At 35.3% G+C, this 18,831-nt stretch overlaps 1 protein-coding gene across 8 annotated transcripts in view; it reads left to right on the plus strand.

The window, feature by feature from the left end:
• LOC128222014 (coronin-2B-like) overlaps positions 1-18,831 on the plus strand; it is a 42,510-nt gene that overhangs the window by 12,204 nt on the left and 11,475 nt on the right. For 3 of the 8 annotated variants that reach the window (XM_052930748.1, XM_052930751.1, XM_052930750.1), the window contains 13 exons: positions 446-595; positions 1,425-1,589; positions 3,033-3,155; positions 5,873-5,977; positions 6,390-6,486; positions 6,922-7,034; positions 10,098-10,211; positions 11,603-11,659; positions 13,048-13,244; positions 13,849-13,952; positions 14,795-14,913; positions 15,548-15,799; positions 17,739-17,828. In XM_052930748.1, the coding sequence (XP_052786708.1) occupies positions 446-595; positions 1,425-1,589; positions 3,033-3,155; positions 5,873-5,977; positions 6,390-6,486; positions 6,922-7,034; positions 10,098-10,211; positions 11,603-11,659; positions 13,048-13,244; positions 13,849-13,952; positions 14,795-14,913; positions 15,548-15,799; positions 17,739-17,828 (1,686 nt within the window). Of the gene's footprint in view, positions 1-445; positions 596-1,424; positions 1,590-3,032; positions 3,156-5,872; positions 5,978-6,389; positions 6,487-6,921; positions 7,035-10,097; positions 10,212-10,668; positions 10,688-11,602; positions 11,660-13,047; positions 13,245-13,848; positions 13,953-14,794; positions 14,914-15,547; positions 15,800-17,738; positions 17,829-18,831 lie in introns of all 8 variants that reach the window. The other 5 variants (XM_052930753.1, XM_052930754.1, XM_052930749.1 and 2 more) reach the window with 4 other exon arrangements.

Below are 18,831 nucleotides of genomic sequence, written 5' to 3' on the forward strand. Positions count from 1 at the left end.
GTGAAATCCGAATCTGCAAAAATCCACTGGAGTCGAATAAGACCTCCCGGATCAAAACGCAGTACTAATAACCCTATTGTATTGTAAGGCCCATAACTCTGGCATTGATAACTGTCAGGTTATTTCCCAACATCCAACAAGTGAACAGCAGGAGTTAGGTTCCCATATGCGACTTGTCAATTGTGTGGTAGGAGAAAGATGCATACACATAAATAGAATTTAGAACTTATAGTATATTAGTGTGGATTTGTTAAGTAAAAATAGTGTTTAATCCCAACAATTTTGCAAATGGAGCTTGTGGACTTATATGGCAATATTGACTGCTTGGCCAGTGATAGTTTTTGATTACAATTTTGCGAATTTTAAGATGATAGTACACAAATTTACACTCAAAAAAAGTTCTAGCAAATGTTAAATCTGAAAATAAAATAACTTCATATTATAGGTTAAAGTGTGGCAGATTCCTGAGACCGGGTTGTTAGCTAACCTCACAGAGTGGCAGGTTGATCTCCATGGACATGGTCGAAGGGTCGCATACATAGACTGGCACCCAACTGCTGAAAATATCATACTTAGTGCTGGGCTGGATTTTAAGGTGAGGTTTGGTCAGACATAGACTGGCACCCAACTGCTTAAAATAACAAACTTAGTGCTTGGATGGATTTTAAGGTGAGGTTTGGTCAGACATAGACTGGCACCCAACTGCTGAAAATATCAAAATTAGTGCTTGGATGGATTTTAAGGTGAGGTTTGGTCAGACATAGACTGGCACCCAACTGCTGAAAATATCAAACTTAGTGCTTGGATGGATTTTAAGGTGAGGTTTGGTCAGACATAGACTGGCACCCAACTGCAGAAAATATCATACTTAGTGCTGGGCTGGATTTTAAGGTGGGGGTTGTGTAGACTGGCACAAATGAGGGTAAATATCATACTCAATATATCAGATCAAAGTTTTGTATGTAGACTCACACGTGTTAAGTGAAAGGTGGATTTAATTGTTAGATTTAACAAAAAAGGTGTTGTATGTAAAGTAAGGCGCCCCATGGCCACAATTACCATATTTAGTGGAGTCTGTTTTAAAGGTGATTTTTAGGTAAGCTCTGGATTAAGTTTTTGTATAAACTGTACTTTACATTTATAGGCTGGCACCCAATAACTGAAATAATGTACTCATTTTGGGGTTGGATATAAGTAAAAAGTAAGGTAGTTAATACAGGATGGCATCAAATGGCTGCGATTATATTTATTTATTAGTCAGAGTAGGGCTGGACTTCAAGGCAGTTATAAATCATTTTTATAACAATTTATAGGAATTGATGTTTGGGCTACTAAAAGTATAAAATATAAATAGCCCAGAACTGGATTTTAGCTGAAGTATGACTGACTCAAAGAATATACAATATTGTTTCTCTTTTTTTCAGTGCATTATCTGGAATGTAGAGCAAGCAGAACCAGTCAACGTTGTAAACTGTCACACAGACCTTGTCCAGTCTATATCCTGGAATCGCGATGGTTCGCTATTTTGTACAACCTGCAAGGACAAGGTGTTCCGCGTCATAGATCCCAGGGTCGGCGACTGTGTCTCGGTGAGTTGACTTGTTTACAAAATTTGATGTTCATTTTTCAATGATAAGGAATTCCATAACAGGAAAGGGCACTTTATTGTATGTCATATATGGTTAAAGTGCTTGATTTAATTTCAACTTGGGTCGGATAGATATTGACCATTCGATACATATTTGGCCAGCTGTATGCAAACCAATGAAGTATATTTGAAATACTATTGTTCTGTTATAAATATAAAACACAATTTGTGTAATCAATGGGTTTTTTTCAGCATAATTCTATGTTCTAATTGTAACCTAAGCAAACGTCTATGTTCTCAATGTGATCTAAGCATAAGCCTGTTATCTCAATGTAATCTAAGCATAAACGTTTGTCACTGTTATTTATGTAATCTAAACATAAGTCTATGTTCTGAATGTAATTTAAGCATAAGTCTATGTTCTCAATGTTATTTAAGCATAAGTCTATGGTCTCAAGGTAGTCTTAAGCGTAAGCTTGTAATCTCAGTGTGATCTAAACGTAAGTCTTATGTTCTCAATGTTATCAAAGTATTCTAGGTGTAAGCCTGTAATCTAAGCATAAACCTATGTTCTCAATGTAATCTAAGCATAAACCTATGCTATCAATACAATCTAAGTATAAACCAATGTTATCAATTATAATCTAAGCATAAACCTATGTTCTCAATGTAATCTAAGCATAAACCTATGTTCTCAATGTAATCTAAGCACAAACCTATGTTATCAATGTAATCTAAGCATAAACCTATGTTATCAATGTAATCTAAGCATAAACCTATGTTCTCAATGTAATCTAAGCATAAACGTTTGTCACTGTTATTTATGTAATCTAAACATAAGTCTATGTTTTAAATGTAATTTAACCATAAGTCTACGTTCTCAATGTTATTTAAGCATAAGTCTATGGTCTCAAAGTAGTCTTAAGCGTAAGCTTGTAATCTCAGTGTGATCTAAACGTAAGTCTTATGTTCTCAATGTTTTCAAAGTATTCTAGGTGTAAGCCTGTAATCTAAGCATAAACCTATGTTCTCAATGTAATCTAAGCATAAACCTATGTTCTCAATTATAATCTAAGCATAAACCTATGTTCTCAATCTAATCTAAGCATAAACCTATGTTATCAATGTAATCTAAGCATAAACCTATGTTAGCAATGTAATCTAAGCATAAACCTATGTTCTCAATTATAATCTAAGCATAAACCTATGTTATAAATGTAATCTAAGCATAAACCTATGTTATCAATGTAATCTAATCATAAACCTATGTTATCAATACAATCTAAGTATAAACCAATGTTATCAATGTAATTGAAGCATAAACCTATGTTATCAATGTAATCTAAGCATAAACCTATGTTATCAATGTAATCTAAGCTTAAACCTATGTTATCAATTATAATCAAAGCATAAGCCTGAAGTATGTTCTCAATTTAAATTTCAGCAAAAGAAGTGCATATTTGAAGGTATCCGACCCTCCAAAAGTGTGTTCGTAGGGGATACTGGTCAAGTGTGTTGTACCGGGTTTACACGGCATGGGGAACGGGAGATTGGTATCTGGGATATAGTAAGTGTAATTTATTATAATATTTCTTCTCCTTTCTGTAAGTTTTCATTGCCTACAAAGTATATCAAGGGCGTAGCTGGGCCAAAAAGATGTTACACTGAAGATAGGCGTCAAGAACTTATCCCCTTGTCCTCAAATATATCACTTGAGCAGGGGCGTAGCTAGGCCAAAAAGATGTTACACAGAAGCTTGGGGTCAAGACCTTACCCCCTTGTCCCCAAATATATCACATGGGCAGGGGCGTAGCTAGGCCAAAAAGATGTTACACAGAAGCTTGGGGTCAAGACCTTATCCCCTTGTCCCCAAATATATCACATGAGCAGGGTTGTAGCTAGGCCAAAAAGATGTTACACAGAAGCTAGGCGTCAAGACCTTACCCCCTTGTCCCCAAATATATCACATGAGCAGGGGTGTAGCTAGGCCAAAAAGATGTTACACAGAAGCTAGGCGTCAAGACCTTACCCCCTTGTCCCCAAATATATCACATGAGCAGGGTTGTAGCTAGGCCAAAAAGATGTTACACAGAAGCTTGGGGTCAAGACCTTACCCCCTTGTCCTCAAATATATCACATGAGCAGGGGTGTAGCTAGGCCAAAAAGATGTTACACAGAAGCTAGGCGTCAAGACCTTACCCCCTTGTCCTCAAATATATCACATGAGCAGGGTTGTAGCTAGGCCAAAAAGATGTTACACAGAAGCTAGGCGTCAAGACCTTACCCCCTTGTCCTCAAATATATCACATGAGCAGGGTTGTAGCTTGGCCAAAAAGATGTTACACAGAAGCTAGGGGTCAAGACCTAACCTTCTTGCCCTGAAATATATCACATGAGCAGGGTTGTAGCTTGGCCAAAAAGATGTTACACAGAAGCTAGGCGTCAAGACCTTACCCCCTTGTCCTCAAATATATCACATGAGCAGGGTTGTAGCTTGGCCAAAAAGATGTTACACAGAAGCTAGGCGTCAAGACCTTACCCCCTTGTCCTCAAATATATCACATGAGCAGGGGTGTAGCTTGGCCAAAAAGATGTTACACTGAAGCTTGGCGTCAAGACCTTATCCCCTTGTCCTCAAATATATCACATGAGCAGAGGTGTAGCTAGGCCAAAAAGATGGTACACTGAAGCTTGGCGTCAAGACCTTATCCCCTTGTCCTCAAATATATCACATGAGCAGGGGTGTAGCTTGGCCAAAAAGATGTTACTCAGAAGCTTGGGGTCAAGACCTAACCTTCTTGCCCTGAAATACATCACATGAACAGGGGCGTAGCTAGGCCAAACAATATGTTACAGTATTGCCTGGGAGTTGCAGACCTCTTCCCCACTTTCCCTAAAATAGTTTACATGAACAGGGGCGTAGCTAAGCCAAACAAGATGTTACAGTATTGCTCGGGAGTTGAAGGCCTCCTCCCCACTTGCCCTCAAATAGTTTTCATGATCATGGACGTAGCTCAGTCAAAAAAGATGTTAGTATTTTTCTGGAGTTGAAGACCTTTTCCCTACTTCTCCACAAATAGTTCACAAGATCATAGGCATAGCTAGGCGAAACAACATACTACAAACAAGCTAGGGGTGAAAGGACGCACCCCCACCTTCTTTTGCCTCATTTTTAGCATGCCTATTTGAAGAATAAGACGACCTATACTACTCACCCTAGCATAGGCGTCACACCTTGGTTAAGGTTTTCATGTAACCACATTTAAGTCAATATCTCAGCAAATACATCATGTATTGCATTAAAACTTAAAGGCCATGAAGCTTTCTATAAGTGACCCCCATAATCTGTGTACAGTACACAGCCTCTGTGTATTGATCTTAATCTCTTTGCCTTGATCCCTCTTATCAGATCTCTGATCTGAGTATCCTGCTGTGCAGTTTCTGAGGTTTTATTACAGAAATGGACCCTAAATGGCCCTGATCTAATAAACGAATACACAGGAGATTGCCCCCTAGTGTGACAACAGTGCAATTAGCAGGAGATGCACAGCAGGGGATTATCATGCCAAACATTCCTTAAACAAGGCCTGTAAGACATGTCTTCCCAACTATCCGACTTACTTTAATTAATTAAGTTTGAAAACAATTTAGATTACCGTATCTTGAATATAATGCAAATTATTGCCCTTTACTATTTGACATAGATAACAATCATTGAAATTAGACTTTTGGATGAACAAGCCCGAATTCAAATACTACAGCTTGGCATCAAAATTTTGAACAAGCCCTGCTATATAAAATTCAGAATTTGAGCAAGCCCGCAAGACATTTTACCAGTGCAGGGCTTGCAGGCTTGTGTTAATTTCGACCACTGAGATAATATGGTTAAGGTTTTGCATGTTAGCACATATAAGTCAATAACTCAGCAACTACATGACATATTTCATTGAAACTTTAGACAACCCAGACTTGATCATGCATTTAATGCAGATTTTGTCCCTTTTTCATTTGACTTAGACATTCTGGTTATGGTTTTGCATTTAATTTAATAATACAGATCCATGCATGTTTTTTTTTAAAAACTCAGCTGAGACAGCGACAAAATATTCTTATAATCATGTAAAATGACGTTATCAGCCTCATTCTAGCTCGTATTGAATCTTCTAGGATTGTTTTGTGGAAGTAATGTATTTGCACATTTATGGATCATTTGATGTCTAGCTTCTTTAAAGGTGATAACAACAGTCTGGCATGAATATTTATTATTGTAACTATCCTTTTCAGCGAAACCTGTCCAAAGAGTTAAACAGGCGGAAGGTGGATAGCTCCAATGGTATCCTGATGACGTATTACGACCATGACACAAAGATGGTCTATGTAGCAGGAAAGGTATGTATTGGCATAAATTATATATAGTCTATCAAGCCAATCAGCGACCATAGTTGCATGTCATAGATTGTCATTCCAGCAAATCAGAGCCCAGAGTTTCATGTCATTTTTTGCTCTTTCAGCTTATCATCAGCCATAGTTGAATGTCCTCTATTGCCATTCCAGCTATTTAGCATCCAGAGTTGCATATCTAGCTCTTCTGTTGCCATTCCAGCCCATGGCCATCAGTGCTCTGATAATCATCATTTTTATCTTTTCTGTTTTTGAGAAAAAAAATCCTGGTATTGTGATAACCACATTTATCGTTGGTGTTTATACCTTAATAAGTGTCACTAACCCACAAAATTTTACCAACAGCCTGAACATGACTTGCCTGAGGAACTTATCTCAGAAATATGCTCCTTTTTTTCAGGGCGATGGAAATATCCGGTATTTTGAAATAACCAACAAAGACCCGTACCTTCATGACCTGAACAATTATGTCTCATCAGAACCACAGAGAGGCTTGGGTAAGTACCTCGTATGTGTGAAATATTTATAATTTTATAAATTAATGCCCTACTCTATAATAGTGTTGTGAATGTGGCTCTTGTAGAAAGACAATTGACTGTCAACCCAGGGGACGCAGGTTTGATCACCCATCTCATCACTAAAATTAGTTTAAATTACTAACCCTTCTTTTGAGGGATATTAAACATTGACAGTGCTATAAATTTGAAAGAACAGAGTTGCTCAATCTTGGATTAGGGCCATATTCGCCTCACTTTTTATAGCCTAGGGTATTGGTTTATTTATATGAATGCCATTAGCTTCTGTGATGTTAATAAATTGCAAATCCAAAATGGAGTAGAAATTGTTCTATTTCAGATTTGATGTTCAAGCGAAAGGTGTGACTCAAGCAGGACAGTGTGTCGTAATGATGTTCTACAATTGTTTTATTTCAGGTGTGATGCCCAAGCGAGGGTGTGATATCAACAGGTGTGAAATAATGAGATTTTACAAACTTCATGCCGCCAAAAACTTTGTGGAACCAATCTCAATGATTGTGCCTAGAAAAGTAAGCCTGGCTTGTGTTATTTCCTTATTCTGTTCTATTGCTTGATGGACGTAAATCCTGATAATTACATTTGTCAACATAGTTGTCTCCGTTGGGGATGTTATTTAGGCATAAATACTTTATTTCATATTTCTCATTCAAATGTGTGCTAAGAAGACATTAACCCTTCCATATGCCAGTGAATGCCATCTGAGCTGAACTCCCACAATGCACTGAAAATGGCATACAATGACCAAATCAGTAAACCCATTTTTGAACTCTCCAAAATATACTCTTTTTTTGTAATGTTTTTTATACCCCCACAAACGAAGTTTGAGGGGGTATATAGGAGTGAGCTTGTCGGTCGGTCGGTCTGTCTGTCGGTCGGTCTGTCGGTTTTCATGGTTTCCGGACGATAACTCATGAAAGGCTTGACAGATTTGAAAAATTTTTGGTACACAGGTGTAACATCAGAAGATACAGGTCAAGTTCGATATTGGGGCTGGTGGGGCCAAGGTCAAGGTCACTGTTACTAAAAATAGAAAAACGGTTTCCGGACGATAACTCATGAAAGGCTTGACAGATTTGAAAAATATTTGGTACACAGGTGTAACATCAGAAGATACAGGTTAAGTTCGATATTGAGGCTGGTGGGGCCAAGGTCAAGGTCACTGTTACTAAAAATAGAAAAACGGTTTCCGGATGATAACTCATGAAAGGCTTGACAGATTTGAAAAAATTTTGGTACACAGGTGTAACATCAGAAGATACAGGTCAAGTTCGATATTGGAGCTGGTGGGGCCAAGGTCAAGGTCACTGTTACTAAAAATAGAAAAATGGTTTCCGGACGATAACTCATGAAAGGCTTGACAGATTTGAAAAAATTTTGGTACACAGGTGTAACATCAGAAGATACAGGTCAAGTTCGATATTGGGGCTGGTGGGGCCAAGGTCAAGGTCACTGTTACTAAAAATAGAAAGCCAAGGTCAAGGTCACTGTTACTAAAAATAGAAAAACGGTTTCCGGACGATAACTCATGAAAGGCTTGACAGATTTGAAAATTTTTTGGTACACAGGTGTAACATCAGAAGATACAGGTCAAGTTCGATATTGGGGCCGGTGGGGCCAAGGTCAAGGTCACTGTTACTAAAAATAGAAAAACGGTTTCTGGACGATAACACATGAAAGGCTTGACAGATTTGAAAAAATTTTGGTACACAGGTGTAATATCAGAAGATACAGGTCAAGTTCGATATTGGGGCTGGTGGGGCCAAGGTCAAGGTCACTGTTACTAAAAAAAGAAAAACGGTTTCTGGACGATAACTCATGAAAGGCTAAATGGATTTGAACAATTTTTGGTACACATGTGTAACATCAGAAGATACAGATCAAGTTCGATATTGGGGCTGGTGGGGTCAAGGTCACTGTTACTAAAAAAAGAAAAACGGTTTCTGGACGATAACTCATGAAAGGCTAAACGGATTTGAACAATTTTTGGTACACAGGTGTAACATCAGAAGATACAGATCAAGTTCGATATTGGGGCTGGTGGGGTCAAGGTCACTGTTACTAAAAATAGAAAAATGGTTTCCGGACGATAACTCATGAAAGGCTTGACAGATTTGAACATTTTTTGGTACACAGGTTTAACATCAGAAGATACAGGTCAAGTTCGATATTGGGGCTGGTGGGGCCAAGGTCAAAGTCACTGTTACTAAAAATAGAAAAATGGTTTCTGCTTCATAACTTTAATTGGGCATGAGATATTGTGATGAAACTTGCTGTATAGGCAGCCTCTGTGAAGACAATGCTTGTGATTGAAAATGGGGCCAGTGGAGTAAAGGTTTTTGTGCACTGTTACGAAAATAGAAAAACGTTTTCCGGACAAACAATACATGCATGATAAAAGAAGATGCAATGTGCAGTAACCTTGGAGTTATGGCCTCTTTTCATAGGAATGGTTTGCCATTCCTGTGTCCAGGCGGCATTTGGGGGTATTCGTCACTCCTGTGACAGCTCTAGTTTTCTTTGTCCTATAAGGCTATGTTTAACAGTCAAAAAACTTTTAAGAAGACATATATCTATTTTTTTACTGCTTATGATTTCACATAATTTGTTGATATATATCCCATGTTGAACGTTTCAATAGTTATATCTATTTCTACAACTTCTGTTTCATACTGGAATGCATTATATTGCCACATCAACCCGCCATGACTAGTGCAGGTCCCCTATCAATCACTGATTATTCAGATAACTGACTGAAAACAGAGACTTCAAGTTGAATCTTTCAATGTGTGCCATATATAATCTGATCAACCCATATTTTACTCTCAAACACCTTTGGTCACATTCACTCAACGCAACTAGTGCAGGTCCCCTCTCAAACACTGATTATTAATAGTGGACAAAAACAGAGACTTTATGTTGAACCTTTCAATGTGTACCATATTTAATCCGTCTAAACAACCCATATTTCACTGTTTAGTATCTTCCAAGTGCCATTCCCTCCCTTTGTGCAGATGAATGGAGTTAATAATTTAGTCTTTAAATGTATACTGTATGCAATATTATTTACAACCTCCATATCTAACAGCCTGATACTATACAAAAATACATCTATCCACCAACAGCTTGGTCATTGCACCTCTTAACGTATATGAAAAGATAACAGGCCAAAAAATATGTTCTTTCAATGTGTTTTGTATACAGTCAATTTATAACAACCCCCCTACATTTAAATGCTGAAGACATTGCAAGAAGACATATCCAACTGCCTGGGCCAACTCCTTTCTTAAAACTGCTGATGAATAGATAAGCGTCAAAAACAGGGACTTCTTGGTTTAAACAATATCTATTTTAATATCATATAATACTAAATAACTACAATATAGCAATTGCAATGAGACAGTATATATAGTCTGATTGAATTATTAAATAAGAAATAAAATTGACAGAATTAAGAAGAAAGCTAAAACCTTAATATGCAATATCTCTCTTCTGTCACTCCTTGAAACGACTTTATGTTGTACTCTTTCAATGTGTTCTGTATATAAATTAATTTTTCATCCCATATTTCACAGTCGAACATCTTCCAAGAAGACATCTACCCACCAACTGTTAGTGCCATCCCATCTCTTAATGCTGATGAATGGATAAGTGGGCAAAACAGGGACCCAATACTGATCTCAATGCAGGTAGGTAGAATTGACAGGAAAGAAAATCATGCCTCCTTTTACTGCTTTTGATGTTTTTGAGACTACTATTGGCCTATTAATGTGCGTTTAAAGGGACTATACACCAGATGGTCAAAAATAGTTAAATACAGTTTTTCCTCAGAACAAGCCTAGAACTGTCAATGTGAGCTGGTAGGAGGCCGATCATACATCATTTTACATTATTGAAATAATTAACATAACAATGAAGTAGCTGTCTCATTTGTGTTTCCCTGTTTAAAAATAGCGCATTATGGTTTCCCAGTTTAAATCATATTTGTTTATGAGTACAGATAAATATATCAAGGCATAAATATATAAAGGCATTAAGGTTTTTAAACTTACTGGGATTTAGGTGATAGACAAACCCAGTAACATCTAATTGGAAAAAAAATGCTCAAAAACTGCAAAAGATGCAAGTGTCATAATAATGTTGTAGGCAATGATGTCAATTTTATGTAAGTTTTTGACAATATTCTGTTTCTTTTCAATTGTATCAATTGGTGTCTAGTCTCTTTAAAACAGTCACCCTTCAGGGACCTTTATTCTGTTTCATTGCAGGTATAATATATGCATTTTGTGTTTGACCTATAATCATTATTGAGCTTTACACTTTAATTTGTTTGAAAGTTATTCTGTTTCTCTTTAACAGTATCTTACATGTTCACTTAAAAATCAGTTTCAATACTGCTCTTGCATCTCTGAATGTTGTCTATTCTTATCACGTTTTAAAAACAGCATACTTTATTCTTTATAAGTTAAATGTAATACAACTCTATAAATGTTTCAGATTCCCCCTACATTGTTGTCAGATTTCTAAGTATGTTATGCTTTTTTATTTGCAAGCCAACCATACCTGCATTAAACATTTAGGTTGATTATTATACTGACCAGTTTTCAATGACTGAAAGCTCCATTAACCATGATGTTAAATTCTGATACCTGATACTTATATATTGTAACAGTCAGTTGAAAGGATATTATTTGCAGTTATTAATATGAAAATTAATGACCAAAACTGCATTATACATCAAGATATTTGTGTTTGTATTTTTTTTCCAACTTCAACTGAAATTAGACCTAGAAATAACCCTTTTTGCCAATTAAGCTTTTATTTATACTTTTTTCAATTTTTTTTTTTTTGTTTTCTTTGTCTGCCCATGAAACTCTAAATTTTGGCCCCAAAAAAGGGCCAATAAAAAACACTAGCAGTATGTGCCAGAAAAAGGGATGAAAAAAATAATGGGCAGGGAATGGAGTCAGGGCGGGAAAATAATAATGATATGGTATAGATGCAGGTATGGTTACACTAAGTTATGTCGCAGTTTCACGGTATGTTGTGATGCAATGTTGTGTTTCCATGGTTACCGCAGGACCAAAGAGTTGTCAATGACCCTTCAGTGCTTCCATCCAAGGCCAACAGACCAAATGTAAGCTGATTATTTTGTGGGATTTTTTTTTCACCAAAAAAAATTGATTTGGTTTATAGCTACCGGTAGTTTGGTTTTTAGCCTTGTTGTCATTGCCAGTGGCGGTTGCGGCTATGCAACATACAAGAACTTACATGGACCCAAAATGGCCCTGAGCCAATAAACAAATAAACAGGCAATTGGCCCTTACTGTGACATCAGTGCAATTAACAGGAGATGCACAGCAGGGGATTGCCATGCCAAACATGCCTTAAAGCAGCTGCACTCTCACAGATTTACCATTTTTACAACTTTTTTATTTTTTGCCTTGGAAAGGGCAAATTTTTGCGTAAATATCTGCAAACCAATGATATAAGATTGCTGACAAAAAATCAGATCATAGATCGTCATATTTCCATTCGAAAATTAATGTTTTATGGCCTGAACTGTTACTAACGGTTTATGAAAAATGCATAAAACATCATTTTTTAAACTTAAATATAAAAATCTGCAATCTTATTTTTTGTCAGCAGTCTTATCTTACTGCATTCCATGGATGTTTGCGAAAGTTGGCTTGTTCCAAGACAAAAAATAAAAAAGTTGTCAAAACGTTCAATCTGTGAGAGTGCAGCTTTAAACTAGACCTTTAAACATTGGACATTACTCTAATACCTATTCTTGATATGCAAATGAAACTTGGTACATATGTTGACAAAGGCAAAACACACATGCAAAGCAAGGCCCATAACTATGTATTCAATACTTGTTAAAGTTATAACCATTTTTTACCAAAATACAACGGCTTTTGCTCAATGGTGCATCATGTTGGTGATTATGACAGTCTTTGTTATGAAAAAAGTACACATTTTCCGCTGTAGAATTTCCCATTTTATAGAGTGTAACAAATGTATTTATACACTGTTATAAGCTTTTTGCATTTGCATTGCATGCATTCAAAACCAGTTACACATTATTATGTAAAAAAATCTTACAGAAAGCAAACTTTCTCAATAATTATTTCAAATTTATAACCATATGTTTAAATTTCATTGAGATTTGTTGAAATACAGGTTGAAAAATTGCTTTGAAATTATAACAGGAAATTCTTTTCTGTTTTTTAAATGAATATATTTCATCATAAAAGTTGATGCACAAGATTTATCTGTTTGAATTTACTTTATATTTCAATGTAATATAATAATGATAATAATAATAATAATACTTCAGTCACTTTTATAAAGGTTTTTTTCTAGCTTAAACCATGAGCAAAGAAAGTTAAAACTTCCTTCTTAAACCTCCATAAGTTCCTAATAGTATGGTTTTCAAAAATATCGTTAAATAAATATTTCATTTCTTATGAACTTTATATTTGATTCATTTGTATATGAAGCCAATTTTTATTCCAACAGGATGAAACGATTAACCACACCCCAACCATCACCACCTATAAGGTTGTGCCCTCCTCGACAGCCTCCTCACAGCAACGAGGCAGCCATGGGGAGACAACCAATTCAAGACCAGAGATGCAGAAGATGCCAGCGTCGTTGAAGAACATCAAGAGGCTGAGCACTTGTGAGGATATTGTGACATTGAATCCTACTCCTAGGTAAAGTATGATAGGGTTTTAACTTGAGTACAGGTTGGTCGCTATGAGAGCAGAAGGGTGCTACCAAAAAAGAACCCTTCCATTACTCTCAAGCTAAAACCATAAATGATGGTTTTATGTGAATGAGTGTGAAACATGTTTATGCATATGTGCTAAAGAGTTAAATGTGAAATTTTAAGCTAATGGGCTAGTCTCTATAGGTTTCATTGCTGTATTATTGAAGTCAAGAAATTGTCAATTTTAGACCATGCCAGAAAAAATAATTGAACTTATACAAAACCCACAAACAATAATGTTAACATCATTTCCGTATATAAAATGCATTCATGGGTATATGTATTTTGAGGGATATTTCGCACTGATGTTAACAGGTAAATCCAAGTAGATTCCTAGCAAGAAACTAATAAATTTATATTGAATGCTCATGTGTATGATATTTTATTTATATCATAAACAGTTATTTTATGAGTAATTGTCCTTAATATATAAAACATCTCTAAATATGATTGTTATTGATTTATGACACCACATTCAAAGTAATAACACTAGTAATATATAAAAAATATATGATAAATGACATTATTTTGTACTATTAACTTTGCAGTCAAAATGAAACAAAAAGCAAGGAAAACCAGACACCTGATGTTGTGGATGTTCAGAAGGATAAAGCCTTTGTCAACAGTAAGATTGCAGCTTTCGAAAATAAAGGTAAGTGCCAAAATCTGGAGAAAATTTGGTCACAATTTAGTACCAGAATTTGGTGACAAAGTAGGACCAAAATTTGGGGACAATTTAGTACACAAATTTTTTTGACAAATTAGTACCAAACTTAAGTGACAATTTATTTCCAAAATTTGGTGACAATTTAGTACTTAAATTTGGTGACAATTTAGGAAAAAAAATTGGTGACAATTTAGTGCTAAAATTTGGCAATAATTATGTAACAAAATTTGGTGACAAATTAGTACTTAAGTATGGTGACAATTAAGTACCAAAATTTGGTGAAAGTTTAGTATTAAAATTTGGTGACAAATTAGTACCAAATTTGAAGACAACTCGTTACTTAAATTTAGTAACAATTTAGATTATGTTCTTCAACTTCTTTGCTTTTGATGCATTGCTTAATGTAAAGGGGTCAATGCCCCCCCCCCTCCAAAAAGAGAGAGATAAAGGGAATTTTTTAGCTGGGTAAAGGAAAAATATTAGATTTTATAGGAGTGGAATGAGGCGGAATTTTGGCTCTAAAAACCCACTGCTTAAAAACCCTGTTCAAGCATTCTATATGACAACAATCAGACTGAACTTACAATTATCTGTCACCAATTAAATGATGCATGTATATACCCCTTAGCCATCAAATGTTATTGCTGATTTCGAGATATAAGCACTTGTCTTTTCGAAGGAACCAAAATTGATTTATACGCCAGGACTTACTGGGGTGTGCCTTTATTCGCCCCTGAATGTCCCATCATCTTGACAGAACATTAGTGGAGTTATACCCCTTGGATTGGCGAAAAATGAATGTGCATATGCTTACTGTTTTTCCTCAGGGTCATCAGAAAGCACTGAAGTGACCTCACCAACCAGAAGAACAGTCAATAGGTCATGGTCAGCCAATCAAGAACCTCCACCAGATGTAATAGCCAATGGGATTAAAGGAAGCAATGAAGTAAGATGCTATATTTGGAAAATGACATCATATTCTAGTATTACCAAGTTCTTGATGGTTTATGGATGACATGTATGTTTGAGAAAGTATATTTGGTTTAAAGATTGCATGGTTTTGCTAGGCTGCTATTTCTTTCTCTTAACTTGACTGCTTATAAGATATAGTGCATCCTATAAATGATTTTTTTTTATCAAACAGAGTCTATTTAAAAAAAGTGGAATTGTTTATTTTGGAATTAAATGGAATTTGAGTATTGTCTTAAAATTACCAGCTTTTATGTATGAGAAAAATGCATACTTTTCCAGACAATTCCTTTGAAAAACCGGTCTGTGTAAATGCTTGGTGTTTTCTAAATGCAATGTGTTCTAAGAAATGGGTGCTTTATTTTTGTAATTTAAAAAGATAGATTCAATGCCTGCTTGTTTGAAAAGTATTATAACTAAATGTTGTTTTGGAGGTAAGGATTAGAATAACAATATGTTACGATAATATGTCAGATTGCAGTGTATTGTTTTATGCTTGTTTTCTTTCTTTAATGAACTCAAACTGATATAATATCTAGACTATTTTCATGTTCTAATGCTGTGTTACTCACAATTTTTCTATTTCTCAACGCATTGTGATCTCTTTTTAGCCGTCACACAGCTTAAGTGTCCAAAATGCTGCAAAATTCTTCGAACATCGTGAAATTGAAATTATTGACATTAAACATGTTGAAAGTAGCAGCAGCCAAGGCAAGGGAGACCACTCTAATTCATCAGTATCCAAGGGAGATCACTCAAATCCCAAGGGAGACAATTCATCACCTATTAATAAAAGTAACAACTCTCCGCAAGGGAGGTTGATACTAGGGGAGATTAAAAATGATGATCAGAGCAAAGCTAATGTGAGTGGCTTTTTATTCTGCTAGTTAGTGTTATCTTGTAGCATGCCAAATGACCTCCAAGTCTCTACTTTTGTGTCAGTCTAAAATGATCATCAACCCAAAAATATTGCAAAATGGAAAAACATATTTTTTTACATTCAGTTTTCGGGTAATTTGAAGGTGGAGGAATTTGGCATGTGTTTTATGCTCACAACATATATTGTAAGAGGTTGTGGATTATCTTGATTTGAATCTTGATCTTGAATTATTACAAGACTGAAACTGATTTAAATCGTGGCTCCTGGAGCTCCAATACTTCTGGACAATGCAAAAATCTAAAAGAAATCCACAACTTTTTGCATACTCTGGAGATGGGTAAAAGTTTGACAGAAATGGGATTGGTTTGTTCTATGTAAGAATATGTATTATTAACATTCAAAGTAATATTAATGCACTAAGTAAATGTTCTAACTAATTAAAAATATATTTGTAGTTACATATGTATGTATAACATTTATAGAATACTTTGGGTTTTTTTATCAGTTTTTTTAATGAATTAAAGGCTAAAATACATGTGTAGTTTCTGATACATGTACATTTATCTCATATAATTTATATGTAATATTTTCTCACATATCTTTATATTATAAAGAAAATAGATTGCTACTTATATCTCTTCATTTCTTTCTTAAATCTCTTGTATTTAGTCATTAAAAAAGAGTTTAATTGCAGTGACTGAAATTTAAGCGAAGGAATATTTCTGTGACCAGTTTTGATTAAATTAAGATTTTCCATGGCTTCTTAATGAGCCCCTTTTCATTGATAAACATATATATATGTAATATAAATGTAGAATTCATTCTCCTATTTTAATTCTTTCTGACTTCTATAACTACCCTAACGGAATATGAAAAACATAAGTTTTTAACAAGACATCCATTGTGCAAGAGACTCTGTTCTTTAACAATTCAATTGCCCCTTACTTTCCAAACCAGCTTATCAGTCATCAACCTTCTAATTGTTTTTTGTTTTTTGATAAACAGACAGGTATTGCGGTTACATCGTTGTCATCTGCGTCCTTGTACAAAATTTTTAACCTTGGCCATAACTTAAAAACTGTTCAAGATAGTAATAAACATAACTGAAGACACATGTTGCCAAATACATTAGGCACATGTATAGAAAGGCCCATGACTCTGGCTTTTATAATTATCAAGTTATGCCCCTTGTTTTTCATGAGAAAAAGCAACACACACAAGCGTTGGCTTTTACTTGGTGGTTCCCCTTGTTTTCATAAGGCACACGCTGGAAGGTAATGGTCATAAAGGTCACCAGTCAACGTTTCCAAAATAATAAGTTGACTTTTGTAATAATTATAAAATAATTTATATTATTATAAATTTATTTATTTGTATAGAAAATATGTTTGTGTTATCAAATAATTTATCTTTGACAAATTCAAATATTTGCTTTGGCAAATGGGCCTGGCTTTTCTCAAAATGACATTTAACCTATCTGATTGAATTGTTATTAATTTTGGTGAAACTCTGAAAGGCGCCCACTCAATTTAATATTAAGGTCACAGAAAGAAATTCCTCAAACTCTGTCTAAAAGATTTTAGATTCTTTAGATTCCTAATCCATATTGCTGTTAATCTTTTCTACAATATCTTTTATAATCCTTGGGCCGGTTTTCAAAAAGCCTCTTTAGTGGATTTCTTAACTTTTTCATAGTGAAATAAAAGGAATTGTAAGTGTTTTTTATATAAAAGTATGTTGTTTTTTCAATAAGGTTAATAGCAACTTTGGATTTTTTTAATTTTAAACTAAAGAGATATTAAAATTAGGAAAGTGACTTAAGTAAGGAAATGACTTACGAAGTTTTATGAAAACGGCCCCTGTTCTACCAATCTACTGCTACATGCAAATGATGTACACTATCCTCTCATACCTGCTTGTAGACTGTACATGTAAAGAAGACATGGTCACCTATTACACAGCCAGAGCGCACGTTGGAAGACGGAGTAATGTCCCCTGATACTGACCCAGAAGTAAGTTGGTGTGATGTGAACTCTTGTTTTGTCCCTCTAAACTTTAAAATGCATACCATAGAGGTTTTTGTGTTCAGAATGGGTTAGAGTTAAAGAAATAAAGGTACGAAAGATGTACGATTTTGTTATTAACGGGTGATGTGGCTTTGGTTAAATTTTTAATATTTGATTTTTTACTTACAAGGATTGCCATAGCCATAGGTCTTATCAATTTATTATCAGTTCTCCCTACACTCTCGCTCAAGGTGGGTTAAGGGGATACATATTCAGCCTTTCAGTCTTGTATGTTTTTGATTTCAAAAACACAATGATTAAGTTTTCTTATATTTTTATTGAGTGTAAATATTTAAGGATTTATCACATTTTTCTTGCTTTTATGCTGTATGAACCCAGTAGGGCACGCGAGCAAATTTCCTGAAGTGTGCCAGCAAGGAAAAAATACTTATATAAATTTACATTTTAAATAATTATTCATTATTATAAAAATAGCAGTATCTCCTGCAATTGAGTATTTGTTTTGAAAGAAATGTAACCAACAACTTACATATGTATATAAAAAAAATCTGATTTTTGTAACGTCGTATATCATTGATCAAATGACGTAGCGCTAATCCAATCGGAGGGCAATATTGAAACAAACAATGATGTTACAACTCCTTGCGTGTTTTACAATATAAAGGCCAATATTTTTGTAATAACTACAGAAACAAGTTTCATCTATACTAAGGGCTGAGCAAATGTAAATATTTTGCTTTATATACATTTTTTAAAACATATTTATGCCCCCCTTCGAAGAAGAGGGGTATATTGCTTTGCACAGGCATGTCGGTATGTCGGTCAGTCGGTCGGTCGGTCCGTCGGTAGACCAAAGCTTGTCCGAGTGATAACTCAACAATTCCTAGACGTATGGTCATCAAACTTCACATGAAGGTGGGCCTGACCAGTAGATGACCCCTATTGATTTTGGGGGTCATCGGGTCAAAGGTCAAGGTCACAGTGACCT

This window comes from Mya arenaria, chromosome 16, assembly GCF_026914265.1.
Source record: "Mya arenaria isolate MELC-2E11 chromosome 16, ASM2691426v1".
Classification (NCBI taxonomy): domain Eukaryota; kingdom Metazoa; phylum Mollusca; class Bivalvia; order Myida; family Myidae; genus Mya; species Mya arenaria.